The sequence below is a fragment of the Rhea americana genome, unplaced genomic scaffold, assembly GCF_003343005.1.
Source record: "Rhea americana isolate MKP2758 unplaced genomic scaffold, rheAme1 scaffold_30, whole genome shotgun sequence".
NCBI lineage: Eukaryota > Metazoa > Chordata > Aves > Rheiformes > Rheidae > Rhea > Rhea americana.
Genome location: NW_028186424.1, coordinates 1,090,290 through 1,111,579, shown reverse-complemented (window position 1 = coordinate 1,111,579; position 21,290 = coordinate 1,090,290). Strand labels below are relative to the sequence as shown.

Genomic DNA, 21,290 nt, shown 5'->3' with positions numbered 1-21,290 from the left:
CAGCTTTTTTTTGTAAAGATACCTTGTTGCAATGTCAAGTTTTTATGCTAGTGGGTAATTCAAAGTTACATTTCATTTCAAATTTTGAACTTCTTTTCTCATTAGAATTTCTGCTGAGTGATGTATACAATTCTTAAAAAGAGAGCATAGCTTTTATTCAAATAAAGCTGATTTTCATTATCTGGGGAATTGGCATTTTATTAGTATGAGAACTATTATTTGAACTGCATGGGCATCCAGATAAGTCTATTTTTTTTTTCAGTATTAGTCAAATTTGGGACTTGAGGAGGTGGGGGGATACGTAGGAGGTTCTTTTGTGAATTTTCCCAAATCCTAGCACTTGCAGATAGTTTTTGTAACTAAAAAGGATTCCCTTTCATCTTGTCTAAATACAGTAGTTACTCAGTGATGACTAATACATTATATTCTGTTTTCCCCTCAACATTTTAGAATTTAGACACAATATAAAGAAGGAAAGGAGCACAAAATGTAACACCTTCTGTTAAGCAGCAGGGGAAGATTGCAGATCATAATGAGATTAACTGTTCATTATATTTGGAAGGGGGGGAAGTGATGAAGGTGGCACAGCAGGTGATTCAGCTTGTTACTGTTTCTCAGTCGTTTGTGTTCTTGAGCTGCAAATTTTCACCAACCTTCAGAAGTTTTAGTATGTTTCTTAGCTTCTCTAATAGCATAATTGTTAGACATCTAAATATCTACTATGTAGTTGTTACAGAATTAATTGTAGACAAAAGTAAATCCCAGTAGTCTACTGAATAAAATATATTGCTATTAATTTTAAACTCTTCTGGTGCTACAGTGAAACAAACTTGACAAATATTTATCATATAATCACTGAATATGCTTCCTATATTTTGTATTGGCTTCTTATTTAAAATTATGTGGCAGGGATTTAGATGTAGTATGTATCTGTCTATTACATACAGTTTTTCTTCTAAATGGTCTAAATGTCTCTTGTCAGRTAAGGTAAGGATCACTTTCATCCTAGTTAAACTATTATTTTTAGCTAGTTAACTAAAAATACTTGTTTCAGAAATAGTTGATTTTGTTGTATTTTCTTACTTTTCARAGTTAATTGGCAATATAAAGTAAAATTGTAAATGTTACTTGGAAAAAAAGAGTTGTCTATTGCTACTAAATTTTTCAATATGTCTGAACTGTGTTAGGAAAAGAGAATATCAAATCTTATGCTTTTTAATGTACTAGGTTTTTGGAAGGAAATTTAATAAAGTGCCTGTGTCTTTATGTTATAATCTTCAGAATTCTCAACTCTGAGCATATAATGGGTTTTATTCAGAAAGAACATGCTTTCTTCACTTTTGTAATAAAATTTGGTGAAAGTTGTTAAGTACTTTTTATATCTTGATTAGGAAATTTTTAATGAGAATTTTGCAAGGCCAGGTTAACGTTTGTTAAATTTTTTAGTAATTGCTGGTTGCTCTCATTTTTGAGAAATCCAGTTGTATGAAGTTATTTGAATTATAGATGCTTATGCTTCTAGGTCCAGGCTTGAACCTGAGCAGAGCAGCATTTCCAAATCACCTCTTTCCCCTGAAAAACTTCCACAGAATTCTTTAGATGATTCTGACGAAAAGCTGTCTGCTGAGGAAAGCAAAGGTAAGAATAAAATTAAGTTAGATTTTACTTGTGGTAAGCACTGTCCATTCAATAGTACTTTTTCATTTTGCAAGGGCTACTATAAGGCTTCTTCCCGTGACTTGCAGTTTTTAATTTCCTTTTTCCCTGGGTTGATCAGGCTTTTGTGAAGCGTGGTGGCATACTGAGGAAGCACAGTCTTAAACTTTCACGTGTTTTAGGTGCACTTTCCAACCAGCTAAAAAAGACTTCTACTGTTTTGCTGGCTTCCCTCTTCCTCACAGTAAGCTCTATGCAAACTTTTTTTTTTTGATATCCCTGTAATTATATGGGTCTGAGAGCTATCCATATTCTTTTCACTGATAGAAAGAAATTAGAAACTAGCTCAGCTACTCTCTAGGAACACTTTCTAGTTTTTAGACTCGGAGATTTTGAATTGGGCACCACTGCAACAGATTTTGGAACACACAGGTAGAATGTGCTCGTAGAGGGGAGGTTACCAGATGGCCAGGTTCAGTAATTTAGGGGATATTTTTCTCTGGAGCAAATCTCCATCTTGGAAAAATTGCATCTAGGGAGAGCAACTAGGCAGGAAATACCCAGAAGTCTAAAGAAGTATCTCTGATCGCAGTTCATTTTTAGCTATTGCTGTTCTTGACAGAAGTTGTGAATGTTGGTTGTAATTCCCTAATGGCCTGCTACTGAGGCTGTGGGATTCAAGCCTCTTCTGTCACCTATTTTGCAGAATGGCCCCTTAGTTTGTCAATGTACACATCCCAAAACAGACCTCCTTGCCCGCTGCCTTTCTGAGAAATAAGTGTGCAGACAATTTCAGGTTTCATGCCTAAAGAGAACTCTTGTTTCTGGAATTTCTGTGTTGCTTTCCCTGGCTTGAATTCTGCTATCTGGTTGTCTAGAGGAATATGAAATATGGTGTGATTACAGTGTAAAAATTATTTTTGGATAGAAACAGAAACTGTATTAAATGTGACATTACATGCTTTGTCAAGGTAGAGGAAATGCATTGAGTGGCAGTGTTGTTTTGATAATCAGGTATTGTTTCTTGCCTCATTTTTGTTGAAAGTTTCCTTTAGATATTGACTACAGGATCACACAGAGGGTGGATTTATATGAAGTGGGTCCTCCATTTCTGGATGGAGACTCTAATACTGAATTACTTCACAGTGTGCAAACCATTTCATTTTCTGATACGGYTTTGCTTATCTGTCTAACCAGGTCATAATTCTGCAGCCCTATCAGTATGCTTTTTTTTTTTCCTTAGACAGACTTTACTGTAAATGGTAAAGGTTTTGTGTATGTCATTTCTAGTGCACACTACATTTTTATTGTATGTCTAAGAGATGCATCACACACACAGAGAGATGAGTTTCACCTTAACACGTTATCAGTATTTCACAGCTGTGAGTTTGTGCCAGCAAAGAAGCAGCAATCCTGAGCCATCCTTAYGGTTTTGTGCTGTTTCCTTGTTCCTGAATGTCTCTGCAATCTGTGAAAGCATGCACTGCCACCACACAAAAGTGTTATTGCAGCTTTTAGCTCAGAAATCTAAGCCACACCGTGGAAAACAGTGTTCTTTGGTCGCCTTGGACACAGTAAACCACTACAGTAAACAGAAAGGAAATGTTATTTATCACATGTCCAGATCCATAAGTGATGCTGATGCAGTGCTCATAAGGGGATGCTGACTAACCTGTGAGAAAACTATGAATCTGGTGTATCAAAATAAATCTACTTGAAATAGTTTGTAAGTGAATACAATATATGTGATTTTTTTCTTATGTGTAAGAGTTGGTTGCTGCTGTTCATAGAAATCAGCACTGTGACYTGTGACTTCACTGATCCTTGCTGAAGAGATGGTAATAACATGAGGAGTGGAAAGCAGAAAGCTCAGTTTGAACGTTATAATTCTTGGTGAGGGGAGTGTTTTGTTTTGTTTTTTACAAGTAACTTTCTAATTTTTAAGAAATTGGAAAAATGATCATGTTTAGAAGTAAATTATTTCATCCTTAGGTTATCAGTGTTTTAGAGAGTGGTGATTATTTTTATTTATGGAGTATCTGTCTCCAGACTGCCTGGGTCCCTTGCGTAAATATCTCAGCTGCAAAGATAATTCTTCTGAGAGTAGCTTGGGGTCCTGTCTTTAGTTTGAGCATTATGATGAGTGTTTGACTCAGAGTGCTGAAACACAGCTTGGGTATTTTTGTTTGTTTCTTTGGGCTTCTTTTTTTTTTTGGGGGGGGGGGGACACAAAACCAAAGCAAAATGTGATTGCTTTGAGACAAAATGTTTGTTTACATTAGAGTTATACTGAACACACCTCATTGCAGGAAAATACTCTCCCTGGAGATTAGTTTTACATGCTATCAGTATCTATTTTCATGTTAAAAATTCACCATTTAATTTATGGAAATAAATGTAAATARTGAGTAGCTTTTGAACCAGTCACTAGCTTAGCAGTTGTCTCGTTTCAGCGCAGAGAAGAGTTTGGGTTTTGATTGTTATTTTACATCTTCATTGTGCATTAACTACTTTTATTTCTGTAAAGGAACTGGAGCTRACTGGTGTTCCTCTGCCTGGCTTTCGCTTGGTGAATTGTAGCAAAGCTTTACTGTCGGCTCCGGGAAAGCTGCAGACGCACTTTCCCGGTAGCTGGGAGCTACCACAGTRATGCGAGTAGCTCTGGGGAGATGCGTGTGTTTCACTTGCCTCTTAACCACAAGTGYGTTGGCTCATTAGCAGTCACATCGGATACAGGTGCTGTTTCTTAACAGTGCTGACAGTGCCTGAAAGTAATTGGTTCCCTTGGGATAAGGAAGGACTATATATTACTTCTTTGCTCTGTAAACTAATTATCGTCTTTTCTTTGAATCAAGTAAATACTTTGTTATAATTTTGGTGTAGCATAAATACATTGATTACCTGAACAAAGCAGTTTTGTGTCTCTGTGAAGTAGATTTGAAATGATGATGATGGCCCATGGAAAACGAGTTGAAAATTTTCTAAACAGTCTTTAAAAATAAGCTTGTTTTTATGCCTGATTATTTGTAAGAAATAAAAGATCTATTTTTTTAACACTTATTCCTTATTCTTCATTTCTTATGCTTCRTTTGTAACATTGTCATTTCTTCTACATCCTGGTTTAGTTGTTGGAATGCAAAATATACAATTCTAAGGAGAAATACGTAACAATACTCCTTCATGATACTTATTTTTCAGGAGCTTTCACTAATATAATGATTATTAAGGGGGAAATTTCTCCCTTTTGTACTTTTCATATAAACAGGAGTGGTTTTAGTGGTGTCTCAAGAAGTCAGTAGCTGAATGATGATGCATCACTGCTGCTTATATAATTGAAAGAATTTAGGTTTAAAAGGTTGCAACAAAGCAAATAGAAACACATGAAATCTATGCCTGAAAAAATGGCTGTGATAAATAGCAAGTTTGAAATCTATGRAAAAGTAAAAGCTGAATCTTTTTCTATTTTAATTTCTGACTTCTATCTGATAATTCAAAGCAGGTACAGCTTTGAATCTGTTGCAGGATTCTGGATTTTGTAAAAATGCTACAGCCGGTGGGGAAGAGAGGCTCTCCCAAGATTACAGTCATATCTTTAGGATTTTAAAGGCTGATGCTAAAATAGCTTCAGAAATAGTAGGTTGCTGTAGGATAGCTTCTTTTCTTTCCCATTTTAACTTTTTCTCTTGATATCAGAAATATATAATTAATCCTAAAAATAAATCTTCCAGAGGGAATATCCTAGAAATAGCCTTTCAAGATGTTTTCCGCCCCACTCCTGGTAAGATTTATGCAGATAATTAGCTTTAATCAGAGGAGAAGTGCTACTGCAATCAATGAAGCAGCTATGATGTGCAAGTGTTAGGTTGTGGGATCAGATCTCACTCTTATTATATGCAGGGTGACCCCTTGCACAGTGAGCTGTAGAATTTGCACTGTAATAGGCCATTTGGACAACATGAGGAAGTAGAATTTGTCCTAGAAACTTTCCTCAAAATTTCTCTGAGAATTCAGTTTTCATGTTGAGGAATRAGGAGCTGGTGGTTCTGTCAGATCTCATTGGAAGGTAGTAGTTTTGTACGTAGACAATTGTTTTTGAAAATTGTGTGTTGTCCTMTATTAAAATTCAAGCATTACAGTGTTTTTTGCCCCAACAGGTCTTAGAGCATCATGAATTATTTCACRTTTCATTATCACTATTACAGTGCAACTGTACTGTGAACTACATCATAGTTCACAAAATTAAATACATGCATAGACCTCTGTCCTCGTCTAGGAGTTTAGAGTTATTGATGTAATTGTATGCTGTAAATATAGACTGAATCTCAATTAATGAGAAAGGTTGTCCAATAATTCCATCAGGGTTATGAAATGAATAAAAAAAATGCTTTACACTTCACTGTTCAGTGTGCTGCATTGTGTGAAGTTTTTGGTGGTTCTTTTACAGACCGGAATTTGCCTGATGCCCATACTAACCTTGGATTATGGGGCGATGGCAAAGGTGAAGATGAGCTGTCACCTGAAGAAATACAAATGGTAAATACACTTTTTTGTCTGTTGTCCGTTTTTTGTCTTCTACTCTATCTGTGTGTGRTAAGGAGAGGTAAATTCACCCACATTCTTCTTCAACTTTAATTCTGTGCAGAGTGACTCAATAACAAGGTATGCCTTTTGCACATGGCTTTCTCATTCTTCTAGTAGCAGCTAGTATTGAAAATTGCTACAGRGTACTTAAAAACAGATTTATGTGTAGCCATGATATAGTACTAGCTATTTTCAGCCATTAGAACTGCCCTTTGAAATTAAAATTGYTTTTCAAATTGTAATTATGATTGGTTTTTTAGTCAATGCATAATGGAAGCCAAAGCAACATCAGAAAAGCATCAAGCTTTTGAAGAAGAAAGATTTTTGTGACTGGTYGTCTTTGACTTTGACTATTCCTAGAACACAGGTTAAATAGTTATATTTCATTTTATTCTCTCTCTCTCTTTTTTTAAAAGGTATTACAAGGAATAGCTGCAAACTCCTTTATACAAGTATCGATGTTACCTTTTCCTTTTCTGTATATTCCCAGCTATCACCACTGTTTTGTGTATTGTTCGATCTAGTTCTGCTTATAACTGAACTGGCATACTAGATTTCTGAAATACAGTGATTGCTGACATCCTGTCTGTTAGGTATATTTTGCGAATATCAAAAACTCTTTTGTACGTGCTCCCAGATTCTTAGAAAACCTCTCTGCATTAACACCTATTCCATTATTTTAAAATTACTTTTAAAAATAAAAACTGATCTGTAAGGAGACAGTAGATGTACAAAGGCAAGCAGCTGCCACAGGGTGAATATTTTAGTCTTCCTTAGCAATGATTAGTGGTATTAATAAACAGAATATGTGTCACTCATCCAGTCAGATGTGAGCGAGCTGTACGTAATTATGGTATAGTTTGTGAAACAGAAAAGATACTTCAGAGGCTGCTCTAGATGCCATCATTTGTTTCTGAATGTCAATCTGAATCAAAAGACTTTCTTATTCCTACTTTTTAAACTTTCAAAATTATTTTTTCTCTTCGTTTTTTAAGCACAGTATTATTAACCTCTTTACTGTAGGCTTCTGGGGGATCCAGAGGAATATCAGTGGTGATAGRTCTGTAAGGCTTTACTGATCATTGACTGTGGAACTAGCTAGGTTGCGTTCTGTAAGCCTCCCTCATACTGTGGTAGGTTTTAAACCCATTAAGTCCCTCGCCTTGGTACTTTGGAACTGCATACATTGCTTTTTCATGGAACCCTTTWATACTTTTTAGACTAAATTTCCAGATAGCTCACAATTTAACTGAATTGTCTTAGTCTGTGAGTTTTGCTCTAATTTTGTTTTCAAGGGTGAAGGAAGATRAGCATCTGCAGTTGGTGATTTTACCCACATAAGATTTGAATTTTTCGCTGGATTAAGTTCTCTCTATTGACTGCTTGTGAGGTAGAGTGATTCTGTCCTAAGAAAYAGGAAAAACTAGATTCATAGCTTGCTACTTAAGAGTTCTAGATTCCTAAAACTCCAGTCCTAAACTACTTACTGTCTGGCACTCTGCCAGTTGTTCCTAAGGGAGAACCATTAGACATTTTTAGAAAATCCATTATTGTTCTTTACCCTTGCAAAGTTATTCTGTGCTTTTTTTTTTTTTTTTTTTTTTTTTTTTTTTTTTTTTTTTTTTTTTTTTTTTTTTTTTTTTAATTTTTTTTTTTTTTTTTTTTTTTTTTTTTTTTTTTGTACTAGTTGTTTTGCACTGACTCACTCCTGTTGTGCTTTCAGGAGTTACACTTCCTGAGAAAGTGGTGTAAAAGTAACACTGATGCTCTTAAAACTGATGTTTTAAGAACACTGATGTTCTTAAAACAAGAAGTATAAGACTATTGTATGTTTTTATTCCTAGCTTACATGGTTCTGCCTACAGTTTGCAAGAAAATTTATTGTATATGACACTGGTGTCACTGCTGTGCTTAAGTCTGGAGAAATGATTTGTGCTTTAAACTTTAAACCTCAGCTTTAAACTTACCTGTCTGTTCAGTGGGAAAACAGATAGAAAAGGAGCAGATGAAAATGTTACTGGAAAAAAACCCCATACTTTGCAGTCCATATATATTAACACATTGAAATACTWTTACTGGTTTTGTGGAATATTTTTATTCTTTAAGTTCACAGATGAAAGGTATTCTGGTTATGTACTCCTTAGTACTTCTGTYTTAGTAGTGAGACTGGGAAACTAGAACTGAAAAAAAGCTGCTACCTGAACTGCCTCCTTGCAGAAAGTTGGTCCTGCGCTGGGATTTCCCTTTGATGTGGGGGGCTGAATCACCTCTTGAATCTTCCCGTGGTTCTGATCTTATCCAGAGCTCTTCTCTCCTGTTTTACCCCACTGTAGGTTGACCACCAATATATATGACCACCAGTAATCAGAGCTGTCTGCATCTCAGCTGCTTCTCACACCGAGTGTGWGTCTATGCTTCTGGCTCTGTTGTGAAGAAATACAGGCTTTCTTTCTACCTCTACTAAATATTGACAAGCATCAGTTACTTCCACCATACACCTTGCAAGGAGAGTACCTTTATTATACCTTAAAGAAGTGAGTCAGTATTCATGGCAGTATGAATATAGATGTTTTTTCTCTCCCCCCTACRTAGCTGTCAAGTAGAAAATGAGCTGATTGTTTCTAGTTGATGTTCCCTGATGGAGRCAATTTTGGGGGGTAATTTTTTTTAGAATTGAATTGGATTGCTTGTATTGGAGTTGCCAAATTGTAAACAAAGAGATGCAGATTTCTGCAATATGTATGTGTGCAACAGGTTATTTGCTCTAATGTTAGTTTTACATTTCAGATCTTTGCCACCTAATGCATTGATGTTTACAGTTTAGCAAACCATTCTGTTCTGTGGATCTGAAGTGACTTTTTTTCAGTTCAGTTTATGAACACCATAATTAGATAATACCCAAAGTCTTAAGGATATGTGTGGTGACTCTTCCCCAGTGAAACTGCTCTCGTTCAGTGCATTGGCCTTTATCGGCAAAAATTGGATACTCTGTAATTTCCACTCCTAACAGACTGTAAAGAGAAATGACAAGTCACTGGATCCGTTATTCTAATTTTTATGTAAATGTGGGTCCAAGGTGTAAATAGGTGKAAATGGGGAAAATTCAAGTAGGTGCATTGCTTTTTTCATTGCCCTGGGATACTATCAGATTAAATCCTGAGTATTAACCTTGCAACACTTCATTGCTTTTATTGYSCTTTTAGTGCAGAAATCAAAGCRTTCTTTTCCAACACTTAGGAACTCTCACAGTTYTAGATAACTGAGTCACTTAAAGGACAGTTACTTATTTCTCATCTGCATTATGTTTACCATTGCATACAAGTTAGTTTCTACCTTTTATATGTTTGATTTGTGAAGAGTGGGCTAACTGCATTAATTTACTCAAAAAAAAATCCAGCAACGCTCAGAAGGAAGCATATAGGTTATACCATAGAAATTGCTGTATTGGTTTTAAATTGAAATGTGTTGTGGCAAATTGTGCTTACAATTCTCARTGATGGTTTCATGGTCCTTCCTGTGGGTAAAATAATGAATTAAAGCCCAATCATACGGCTACAACAGCAATTTAATTCGTTATTTCACCCACAGGAGAGATCGTTACATGGTTCAAAATGGTTGCAGGCTATTGTATGATTTGCACAATAAATTTCAGTTTATAACCCTTACTACAGGTATATTAATGTTTTTATAGTTATTGTGAGCAGATGTGTTGTGGTCAGATTGAACGGAAAAAAAAGTTTCTGCTGTTTGAGTTGTGAAAATGTCTGATTTTTTCTGACTCTTTTCTTCTTATTTCTTCTCTTAACTATAATCAGGTATAGTATATTTAATGATTCATCTCGTGGGATAATGAAAAATACTCTGATTATTTCTGCTAGTCATTAGATTCTGGGAAAAGTCTATGCAATCTGTCACTTTGTGCCATGCTTTAGTAACAGAATATTCTACTTTCATAAAAAGCAGTTACTTTAATAAGCCATAAATTGTTGAGATTGCTGTAGTCTGTTTTATGTTCCTATCATGTAAATTCTTTTGTGACATATTGATATATGATGTGTTCTGTGCTCTGCCCTTTTGTTCAGTTCACTGTTCTATCATATCTTACTGCTGTCAAAGACCAATAATTCTTCAGCCATGATTTCAAATTGCAGAGTTTATCTAGCAGTGTTTAAAAAGAAATCCATGCCAACAGAGGGTTTTAATATCAAAGGGACTTTATAAATAATACTTCTCAAGTGGATTTGTGCTATTTGTAAGGGATTGAAAGCATTCACTGTTTCTTTATTGAAAATTTGCCTTCTAAATTGGTTATCATCTTGGGTTTTACTATGACTGCTTAAAGTATAGAATTTTTAGTGCTGAATATTTGTGCAGAATAGTTATTCTTACAGTAGTCAGGAAAATGATTGCAGCTCGATTGCCCCACTTAGTTAATGACCATTGAGTTGCCTCGGTGCCGAACCTCATGGATGTTTCATTGCTCTTCCTTAGCTTTTCACTGATGCAACTCCACTAAAATCAGAGCCTAACAGTGGTGAAGCCAAAAGAGTGCAATGATGAAACACCTTTAACTCTCTGCTGTTGTGAAGTTAATGTCACCACATTCGATGATTAAGTTTTAACAAATGCTCTGCTCTATAGAAAGAAACACTACAGACAGTGTGATAATGCCATTTGAATGTTTCACATGCAAATATTTGGTAACRCAGAAGTTTAAATTGGAACATTTTGGAACACCATTTCAAGAAATGGCAGAAATCAACATCTGAAATGATGCGCACAAGCAGTTGCATGAGCTATAAAAGAATTTGAAAGAAAAGAATTGGGATAAAGATGTTGCTGGAATGATGGGGGAGAGGGTCGCTCTGAGCCAAAAGAGCAKGACCGAACTTAGCAGCACAGTGACGTTAGCTTGGCGTTCTCCTGTAGACTGGCACTGTGGAATAAGCTGAGAGCCTGATGAGCTGCATGTTGTATTACAGCCACTAATTCTCATGTTGTATCTTGATAATGAACTGCATTGTTCAAACCACTTTGAAATGCTAAGTTGTTTTTCAGTACTACTGCTTTGAAAGAAGTTGTCCCTCTGCCTCTCAGCGATGTAACGCGACCCCTTTTGTAGTATCATTAATTCTCWGAGATTCAGACCTTTCCCCCTTCCTCTTTTGTTTTTGCACAAGATGATAGCTGTTTTCAAATACTTAACTGTTAYCCTCTCTGAGAAACACCTTATTTTCTTGTAACTTTTAAGTGTTTGGATGCTTGGTCAGATTGTGCTCATTTCCTATCAGGCACATTGAAAATCAAGTCTGGTCTGGGAGCAGTGCTGCTCTATTGACATTTTTGTCTTTGACAAYGTAGTACTCTGTCCTAAAAAGGATAATGAGACCTTGCGAGGTGACTGAGAGGAGCGCTGCATTTTTACTGCTAATGAAATTGTAACTTGAGTGAATTTAAGCTAAACTCCCAAAGTGTCATGCAGGCTAGTTCAAGATAAATAGATTAACAGAACTAGAATAGGGCTTGCTGCCTTTTACAGCTCCAGCGTCAAGTGCTGTGGATTCTGTATCCTGTTTTCTATATTCATCTATATTCATACTGCTGCTCAGGACTTAGAAGTGAAGGTTGTCAGAGAGGCATCATAAGTAGTACTTGCAGTAGAAATATATCCTGGTATAACCAAGGAGGCCAGAACTTTCCCTAACTTTGTGAGTATTCTTCAAAAATGTCATCAGTTGTTTCTGTACCTCAAATGCCCAGCTGTTACTGAGGCTTTGGTCCCACAGACCTGGCAGAGTGTCTGGGATAAGCCTCTCCTCCCGCCCTGCAAAGTGGGGCCATGACCCTTCCAGCAGGACGGTTCCTGCGGGCAGGACCCTCTCGGCTGGGGCCGGCCACGGCCATCTGCGGGGGGGCCGAACGTGCCGGGGGGCCGAACCTGCGCGCCCCTGCGAGCCGGCGCCGGGCCTCGCTCGTGGTTGTAACCAACCCCAGCCAGCAGACTGTAGCATCTAACTCATCTAGACGCTCTGAAAATCCCAGCTCCGCATTCGTAACTTTTCTTCTTTGAAACAGTCTTTATGCTACTGTTCCCAGCTAACTCCGTTATCGTTTGTGATACCTCTCTCGGCTGTAGTTTGGCTGGGCAGGTTCTGTTTCAGAAAACTGTGCCATCACACTTGTCACACGGTAACTTGTTCTGTGAGTTCCAAGCGATCTGACACTGAAGGGCATCTAGAAAATCAAAGCTTATTTTCATTTACATTTATGCTTGTTTGTCTTCTACTTATGTTTATTTGAAGAATGCAGTGCTAGCAGTGTATTTAAATGTTTCATTGATTACYCACAATTTTTAAATGAAAGAGGCCAGCTAGAAAAATTAAAATAATGCCAGTGCATTTGTAGGGTATGAAGTAYGAGATGTTAAATATTTCATGTTGTAGCAAAATCTTAGTGCTCTTAACTTCGTGCCACCTGCAGTGCACCAGTAATGCAAATGACAGTGTAAAGATCATCTAACGAGAGTTTGCATGCTATGACAGCTTTCCCCACTGAAATTACTAAAATTAAAAAAGGGGGTAGGGGGCACAAATTTCATCCAGTATATTTTCCTTTAGTACAAAGGAACTTGAATAGAAGTTATTATTTGGAGACTTGGTTCGTTAACTGGAGAATGCCAACTGTTACAATGATTGGTTACAAATAAGCAGATTCATATCATTCTTTTAGTCTAATATTAGTAATTCTTGAAGATCTTTTCAGCTGTGGCATGCTGTAAATCGATTGTAATGAAAGGTGACAGAGCCGGTGATCAGGGGGAGCCGGGAAGGGGGATGTTGAAGAAACTTTGCTGAGCGCCAGCGTGTGAACTGTGACCACGTGTGGGATTTCTTTCTTTCCTCTCTTCCAGTTTGAACAGGAGAACCAGAGGCTTGTGGGGGAAATGAATAACCTGTTTGATGAAGTCAGGTACAACCTYCTCTCATTTGGCAGACTGCTGTTCCGTAAGCAGCGCTCCTTGCGCCGCGCGCGCGCCGTTCGCTGCAGGACGCCTTGGTGCATGAACTGTAATGCTGTGGTGAGGGCAGGGGTGAGGTGGGAGCGTCCGCGTCCCGAGTAGACTCGGGAGAGGGGCGGCGCGAACTCACGCGCTGCGCTCTCCCAGAGTGCGGAAGCAGCCTCCTAGCAGCGCGCGCGCTGTTGGGTAAATCTGAAATAAAGGCTTACATTCTCACCTACGTGTTAAAAAAAGCTTAAGTTTTTCTGCTCACAGCAAGTTGTCTATTCCATACACAGAAACGAGTACGAGAGGAACCGTTAATGACCCCCCTGGGGATACTTGCCTTTCTCACAGGCTGGTGGTGCCTTTTGCTCTCTGCCTGCTAAACCAAGTATCTAGCTCAAACTAGATACCTTTTCAAACCTTTTCAGATTATTAGTATTGGGCAAGATGATTCCACACTTCATAGTAATATACAAAAAGGAGATGTCAAAATTAGCTACTTGTGGGCCACTATGGGTTTTTTTCATATTATGCAAAATATAGAAGATTTTATGGTCATAGCTGTCGTAGAAAAGGCTATCGTAGAGTTTGTGTGTGGTGCAGAGCACCGCTGTGGGCTGGTGTTCTTCCAGCAGTGAATTTCCAGAACAGTAATTGCACATTATTGTTACAGGATAAATTGTTAACAAAATAACCATGCCTTTTTAATAGCCTGATTTAGGGGGGTTGAGAATGTGAATCTGTAGTAGCAGAAAATGTTTGTACTAGTTTCTGATAAATATTTCTGTTCTTTATGAAGACAAATTGAAGGAAAAGTGGTAGAAATCTCCAGATTGCAAGAGATATTCACTGAAAAAGTCTTGCAACAGGTTAGTATAATGTTACAGCAGCAAATATAGCTTGAAGATTTTTCTTTGGGGTATTTTGGTCATAAGACTAATGAATCTCTAATGCAAGAATAACGGGAAAAGGGATTTTTTTTTTGTTTACAAAAGCAAAATCACAATGGTATTTACTATTTTTATTTATTCCTATTAGTATATATTCCTAGTGGGAATGAAAAATGCAATTTGTGAGTCATAATGATCCCTCTGTCTCAAAGTTAGTGTGCTGTTAACTTCATTGTTTAAATTCCAATAGCATCTTTTCTGTAAACTGGGGCAGCTGTCCCAAAAGAGCTGGCAAAAATTGGACAGTTAAATTTGATTCTAGATAAATGGGAGATTCCTGTTGATCTTGGTGGCCTTAGTTCAACCTCATAAAAGCATGGGTAAGGAAATTACAACTTAGTTACCTCTATACTTTTGTGTCATTGAAAACTGCAAAAATTAAACTAATAATAATACACAGATTTTATTCTGTGCTTGAGATCTGCTTTATCAACTTTTTTTTTTCTTAACAGGAAACTGAGATTGACAATATCCATCAATTAGTTGTGGGTGCAACAGAGAATATCAAAGAAGGCAATGAAGACATAAGAGAGGTAATGTTTCTAGGTTGCGTCACTTCCTTCTCCTAACTTATTTCTGTCCAAGTGTTGCTTTAAAGAGCATGTGTGAGTTAACCCACAAGCTACAGCTGCAGAGTGCGTTGGGGTGCACTGCTTGTCTCACTCATCATGATCTAAATAGCGGTATAGATCTGCAGAAGTCTCCTTAGCCTCACTAATTTTTTTTAACATGAAGGTCACCTGCCCTGCATTTAAGCACCTGTGAAGAACAAAAAATAGTGCTGAAATTATTGGAACTGAAGGTAAATGTTAAGCATTATCAAAAGACTTTTCACAGTGCAGCATGCATCGCATGCTTCTAGTAAACAAATCTATCCAAATTGTTTTATTAGAATGAGATAATTTCAGTTCCCGAAAGAAAATATTTCCGTAACAACAAAGTTCTTAATTTAGGATTCTGACTAAATGGCTCAGTTCTACCCTTTTTTTTAGTCTCTCCTGAAAGCACGTAAAATACACAATTCAAGGGCAAGTTGTCTACTGCTTGGCCTTCTGCAAATTGGGCCCTTTTTAAGTGCATAAACTTACATTAGCAAGCATAACATGTATTTAGAATGTAATTTCTGTTTGCGAATGTATTTCCACTCTTTTTAGAGTAAAGTAGAAAGACTTGTGGGGGAGGGTGTCAGTAGCTCCAAGGCATGGTGCCATGGCACATGGTGGGGATTTTTTAAAAAAATTCAAAGCAGTAGTTTTACTACTTAGCATAGAGTTAGTTACTGTGCTTTTAAAGCATGATTCTTAAGCAGTTTACATAGGATGCTTTGAGGGCATAGACAAAAATAGTTGTCAGGTTTTCTTAGGTGGAAGATGTTTAGAGGGATGGAAGACTGACTTCTGATAACAGAATTTCCATTTTGGAACTTTAAAACTTACTTAAACGTGTACATTTTTGACATAGTTCTCCATGTTTTAGATATAGTTACATTGTCTGGGACCTGGACAATGTCATTTTTGCCTTTTTATTCTGAGTAATTTTGAGAGAAATTAATGAAATTTAATGGTAAGTTTTGTCTCTTCTCTTGTGATAGGGAAGGCAGAAATCACTAACCGTCTTCTAGGGTTGTCATTGTTCAAACTGGACCTTTACTGGAAATGGTAATAGAGATTTTTTTTTTTTTCCTCACAGGCAATCAAAAACAATGCTGGATTTAGAGTATGGATCCTCTTCTTTCTTGTGATGTGTTCCTTTTCCTTGCTTTTCCTGGACTGGTATGATAACTAATTAAAAACACATAATATTATCTACATGCTCTGTTTTTAAAACTTCTGACATTTTTTTTTTTATGGAGTGGGATAGGCCTACCTGCATATTTTATGCCTTTTTTTCCATACTGCTATGATGAAAGCATTTCCAACAAATAAGTGTACATACATATCCATTAGTGCAGAGGGAGCTGATAGCATTTCTTTTAAGTCCCCTTATCAAATGTAAAACCAAACTTAATCCTGCAAAGAACTAGAAACCTTTGAATCAGCGAGTAAGAAAGCTGTGATCTGTAGTGTAGCCAACAGGAGAAAAAAAGATCACTGTCAGTTATCCTCACTTCTGTGATATTTAAAGTCCACCTCCCAGGGTGCAGACCAGATCAAGAGAGAAGTGTTACTGTGCAAAAGCACCTACCCTGTCCCAGACTTTTAGTCCTACCACATCATGATCATTTTGCGTATGTATGGCCTCTACTTCTAATCTTTGAAAACTACTTTAGTCAGAGATCAAAAAAAGCTGTTGATTTCAAAACAGAACAAAACAGAACCACCCACTAAAACACTTTACTTCTAGGTGCAAAGAGGATAATACAAAAAGATTGTGTAAATGAAACAGAAGTTCTGAGATGTTGGAACAAATAGACAATATTAAAGCCAAACTCTTCAGAGTACTAAAACTGGGAGCAATTTGTTAAATGCAAAAAAAAAAAAAAGCTCAAAACCACCTGTAGATAAGAATCTGCTTCCAGTGCTGCCAGTGGAAGTTGGAGGAGAAACTGCTTCTGACCCCCCAAATGGGAAGCAGTGAGTTATTTCTCACTGCATAGTAAAGCTTTACTGTTTTTCATGTTATAATGAGAGAAACAAGTTGTCTGATTGTTTCTCAAATGTATTAACTTGAATTACTTTATTACATAAAGTTGTTTTTATTGCCTTAAGTTTAAGAGGAGGAGATATATCATGAATTGCTTCTGTATAGGATCTTCTCTTGTAAAATCTGAATGGCCTCTGTAAATATGTTCATATGAACCTTTTGTTTTGCTCGCTCTTCTTTAATGTATGTACCATATATTATATGCCACAAGCAGTATCATCCTTATTCTTTATTCTGGATAGAGTGAAAATGTCAAAAGTTACATGTGAATTACATTCAATAAAGTATTTGCCTACTAGAAAATGCAAACATGGTATGTTTGGAACATTTTTTAACATAAGTTTGAAATTTTAAATGCAGAGAAACAATTTGGCACATAATTTATTGCTTTTTATGCATTCCACTTAACATAATGACATAATAAAAAGCCTTTTACAGATATTACTGTATAATGCACATTTTATATCAAACCTAGAGAATTAAGGAATAATGGTTATTTTTACTGTACTGGTAATAAAGGTTGTTAATAATACAACTCTGCTGGAGAAAAGTAAAAGTGGAACTGTGACCATGTTTGTTTTACTAGATATTTTGAGAAAGAACCTATATTGATGGGTTTTCCTTCATTTTTGTATAGTCTGTACAAAAACAATGGAACTTTTGACATATCCACCAGAAATATCACATTCAGCTAACATTAACAAAAAAAAGAAAAGTGACCTGGTTACCTAAAATGTTTCACACAAGTTAACTTACTTATAAATTAATAAGATGATTTTTTTGTAATATATATATTTAAGATTTATAATAAAAATGAAAACATGTTTTCACTTAAGAATAGATGAGAAGTTTGTTATTACAATGGAACTTTAACGTGAATCCACAATACTACGCCCTTCTACATCTTTTGCCCTCCCAAGCCATACACAGACAGTTACACTTCTTCACTCAGTTTTCACATGTAGCTTTAAAACAGCAAGCTGTGTTACCTAGTATGCTACTGTTTCACTTGTGAGGCTGTGTTTTTAAAAGTAGCAAACTGCAAACTATACATATAACTCAAATATATTCATAGTATATAAAAGGGAAAATGTTAATGTAATAGAAAAGCAAATTTAGACATTACTCCATCTGTCATATCCAACAAATTACATAGTGGACTACATCTATTGTGAATACGCTTTCTGCCTCTTAATATGATTAAAACATGTCATTTTTCATTAGAACATCCTTAACTTAATGGGTTTTTTTTACACTATCCTCAATATCCATCACTAAAAATGCTTGTGTTTCTCCATAGTGTCTTATCTAGTTCACGTTTCAGTGCACATCCTTACCAAGATGCTAAAGCCACAGTGGAAATGCAGTTAAGTTCTGTTGACAGCAATAATAAAACATTGAGCATGCTGTGTTGCAGAGAACTCCATTATCACTTACAAATCAACAACAGTAAAGAAATGTAAGAAAATTCTACCTGACACATCTTTTCTTTCTCCATACCAGTCATTATATTATGCCCTTGATATCAGTGCTGATTATCATTCTTGCTGGAGCAAAAAATCAAATATAAATATAGCTCTTAGCTAAACAAGAGATCACTCTAGTTATGGCTGTGGTGTTTCAGTTTGCAAAATGACTAACAATAAAAAAATTAATAAATAGTGCCAGTTCAGACAACAGAACATATCATTTATCTAAGTTTCAAGCCCTGAAAAATCCCATGAAGAAATCTGTCAGCATCCAATAAATTGCAAGACCATATATAACATTGGATTTCTGTAACATTGAAAATGGTGTCATAGCTCTAAAGCAATGCTGATATGCACCTTGGTTTATACCCATGAATGGTCTGCAGCAAGTTTTTTGTTTGGTTGTTTTTTGCAAAGCAGTATCAGCAAACAGAAGCAATTGCACCATAAACATGAGTAACCTCTAAATTATCCATAATTGTAATTAATGAAAAGTTCCTTAAAGTCCCTTAGTTACCTTCAAATGACATATTGTTAATAATTAGCTTATCATAACTAAGCTGATTTCTCAGCAGCTTCAGTCTCCTGTTCAGACAGTTTCTCTTCTGACAGTACTGTCATCCATGGAGACACTGAGCGCGTGATGGTTTGTTTGGCCAGATTGTAGTGGTTTATGACTGTGTAAAATTTCCCTCGAGCACTGGAGTCTTGTTCAGAGTAGTAGTTTTCCAATCCAGCTGGAATGCACTGATTATTCTGAAAAGAAAAATCCATCACTTAGATTACAGATATGTTTCCAAACAAACTGGATGTAGCTTGATTTTTTTTTTCCTATTAGTCTAAGCTAGCATTCACTTTGAGTCAAGATGCAACATACAGCAATTACTACAGCGTAGGTCTACAGTGTTCAAAATGCTCTTCTCTCTCTGCAGTACTTCATGCATTTGGCAGGAACACCACTCTGGGCCAGTATTCCAGAAAAACAGCATACTAGAAATATGCATGCCCAAAATTAATTTTAGAAGTATTAATTCTCTACTTCCAGTCATATTCTGTTGCTTTCTCCCCCTTTTCCCACTCCACTCACCATTGACAGTTCCAGCTGTTTGATGTACAGTTACAAATGCCTGATTTCTATCAATAGATTAACTTCAGGCACTTTAACTGGTTGTTTTCAGTCTGTGTAGTAGAAATTAATACCAATATATTGATAGCATGGTATGAACAGTTTTACAGCATAGTAAGCAAGGCAAAGTGAAACAATCATCATAGCCCAGCTTATGTGCAAGTGTGTACATACTTGGCTCCTTATTTTCAGAAAGAAGTAATTAACAACAAGCTTTTAAAATCCATCTTTAAATGTGACTATATTACTTAATTTCCCAGAAGTTTAAGAGTACTACATAGGAACTGCTGGGTGCTCCAAGCTTTTGAAAAATCAAATAGGTGATTTAGATGGTTAAATATACTAMGTAGCATTGTAACTTTACTGCCCATTTGGGAAAAAAAAAAAAAAAAGTGAACGTGTGCATGTGATGCCTTAGTCTGAAAGTAGCTTTTAGAAAGCATTCTAGTGGCGATGCAGTAAAAGCCTATGAAGCAACTGCTTGCAATGAAGGAAAAAAATGATTTAGCTGCGTCCTGCCAATCCTCTAGGGTTTGCTCCACTAGGGCTCAGGTCCTTCATCATATCTGCCAGTCACAGCAGTCTTGCCACGCACCTCAGRGCGCTGGGGTAGTCATTTAGGCAACGGAACTGACCCTCTCAAATCCAAGCTGTGAGCATCTGCAGCACTCAGATTAGCTCAAGAAAAGAATAAATTTAATCCCATCTAACCTAAATAAAACTGTTTTAAAAGAAATAGGCTGTTAGATCTTCCTATTTCCARCATTAGACTACCACCTTTGCAATTAGTAAGATTACAACACAAAGCAACTTTAACAGTTACTGTTTTCATACAGTTTGGCAAACAAAACTTTGCACTGGAAATTTCTGAGCAYAAAAGTACATTCAAGAATTTCATGGTTTTAATGATCAGAAACTACTTCAAATGTGTCCACATTTAGTTCAGAGTTGAACCTTGCCTTAATCAGGAAAAAAAAAGTGGCATAAATTAGCATCAGTAACAACTGCTTCAAACAGTTTAAATCATAAAATGCAAAACAAAATGGTTGGGAGGAAGGTCTACCACATGATCTTGTCCTAAAATAAATTCTGCATCCTAAAAATTTTAGGGTGAAGAAAGCATCAAATAGTTTGAAAGAAAAAGGCAAGAAATACCAAAACAATAGGCCTATAGGTAGTTTTGTGAACCTGCCTCATCAATAATATTTTATGGGGGATTTGACTGTTACAGGAAGAATCACTGTCACAGCACTAACAATCCTCCCACTGAGTTAACAACTCATCACTTCTAACCTGCTTGTGTGATAGAAGCTTAGAATTGTGTCAGATTCCTGATAGGGTTCAAAATTACCACATCCAACAAGATTCAGCTTTGTGTTATCACTGGCCCTTGCTAYTATACTTTAGTAGCTAGGGCAAATTTTGCCTCAAAGTTTTTTATGAACTAAAAGACAAGATTTCAGTCCACCTAAGCAGACCGATGCCCCTTCAGCACTGTATGTTACAGARGTCTCCCCACAGACATGAATGTATGTCAGCCACACATATGCAGCACCTAAATTAAAAAACATCGGMTGGACAACTCAGGATTACAGCTACTTCGTTATGTGTGTTCACATATATCAACCATGTCACTGTGCTGGGATAACTGGCACTATCTATCTCAGACATGATAAAATGAYTTAAATACAGACATCTTTATAGTGATCATTTCACCCAATCATAGGATGCAGTCATGACTCTGAATGTTTAAAATGGGGGAAGGAACGCAATCTATTGATCTAATTAAATCCACCAGGGAAATTCAAGCAAATGGAATATAATTATCAGTGTTGAAGACAAGCCAAGATTACTGCCAGTAC

The 21,290-nt window shown here is 36.5% G+C and overlaps 2 protein-coding genes across 2 annotated transcripts in view; one reads left to right on the top strand and one right to left on the bottom strand.

Annotated features, from left to right (window-relative positions):
* The window catches only part of STX18 (syntaxin 18), a 66,166-nt gene extending 49,024 nt beyond the window's left edge, over positions 1-17,142 (top strand). Inside the window, exons 6-11 of the mRNA XM_085309683.1 lie at positions 1,523-1,638; positions 6,101-6,189; positions 13,148-13,206; positions 14,040-14,109; positions 14,643-14,723; positions 15,880-17,142. Of these exons, the coding sequence (XP_085165809.1) occupies positions 1,523-1,638; positions 6,101-6,189; positions 13,148-13,206; positions 14,040-14,109; positions 14,643-14,723; positions 15,880-15,975 (511 nt within the window). The 3' untranslated portion in view covers positions 15,976-17,142. The remainder of the gene's footprint in view (positions 1-1,522; positions 1,639-6,100; positions 6,190-13,147; positions 13,207-14,039; positions 14,110-14,642; positions 14,724-15,879) is intronic.
* Positions 16,508-21,290, bottom strand: part of NSG1 (neuronal vesicle trafficking associated 1) — a 23,031-nt gene continuing 18,248 nt past the window's right edge. The window contains exon 4 of the mRNA XM_085309577.1: positions 16,508-19,058. Within this exon, the coding sequence (XP_085165703.1) occupies positions 18,858-19,058 (201 nt within the window). The 3' untranslated portion in view covers positions 16,508-18,857. The remainder of the gene's footprint in view (positions 19,059-21,290) is intronic.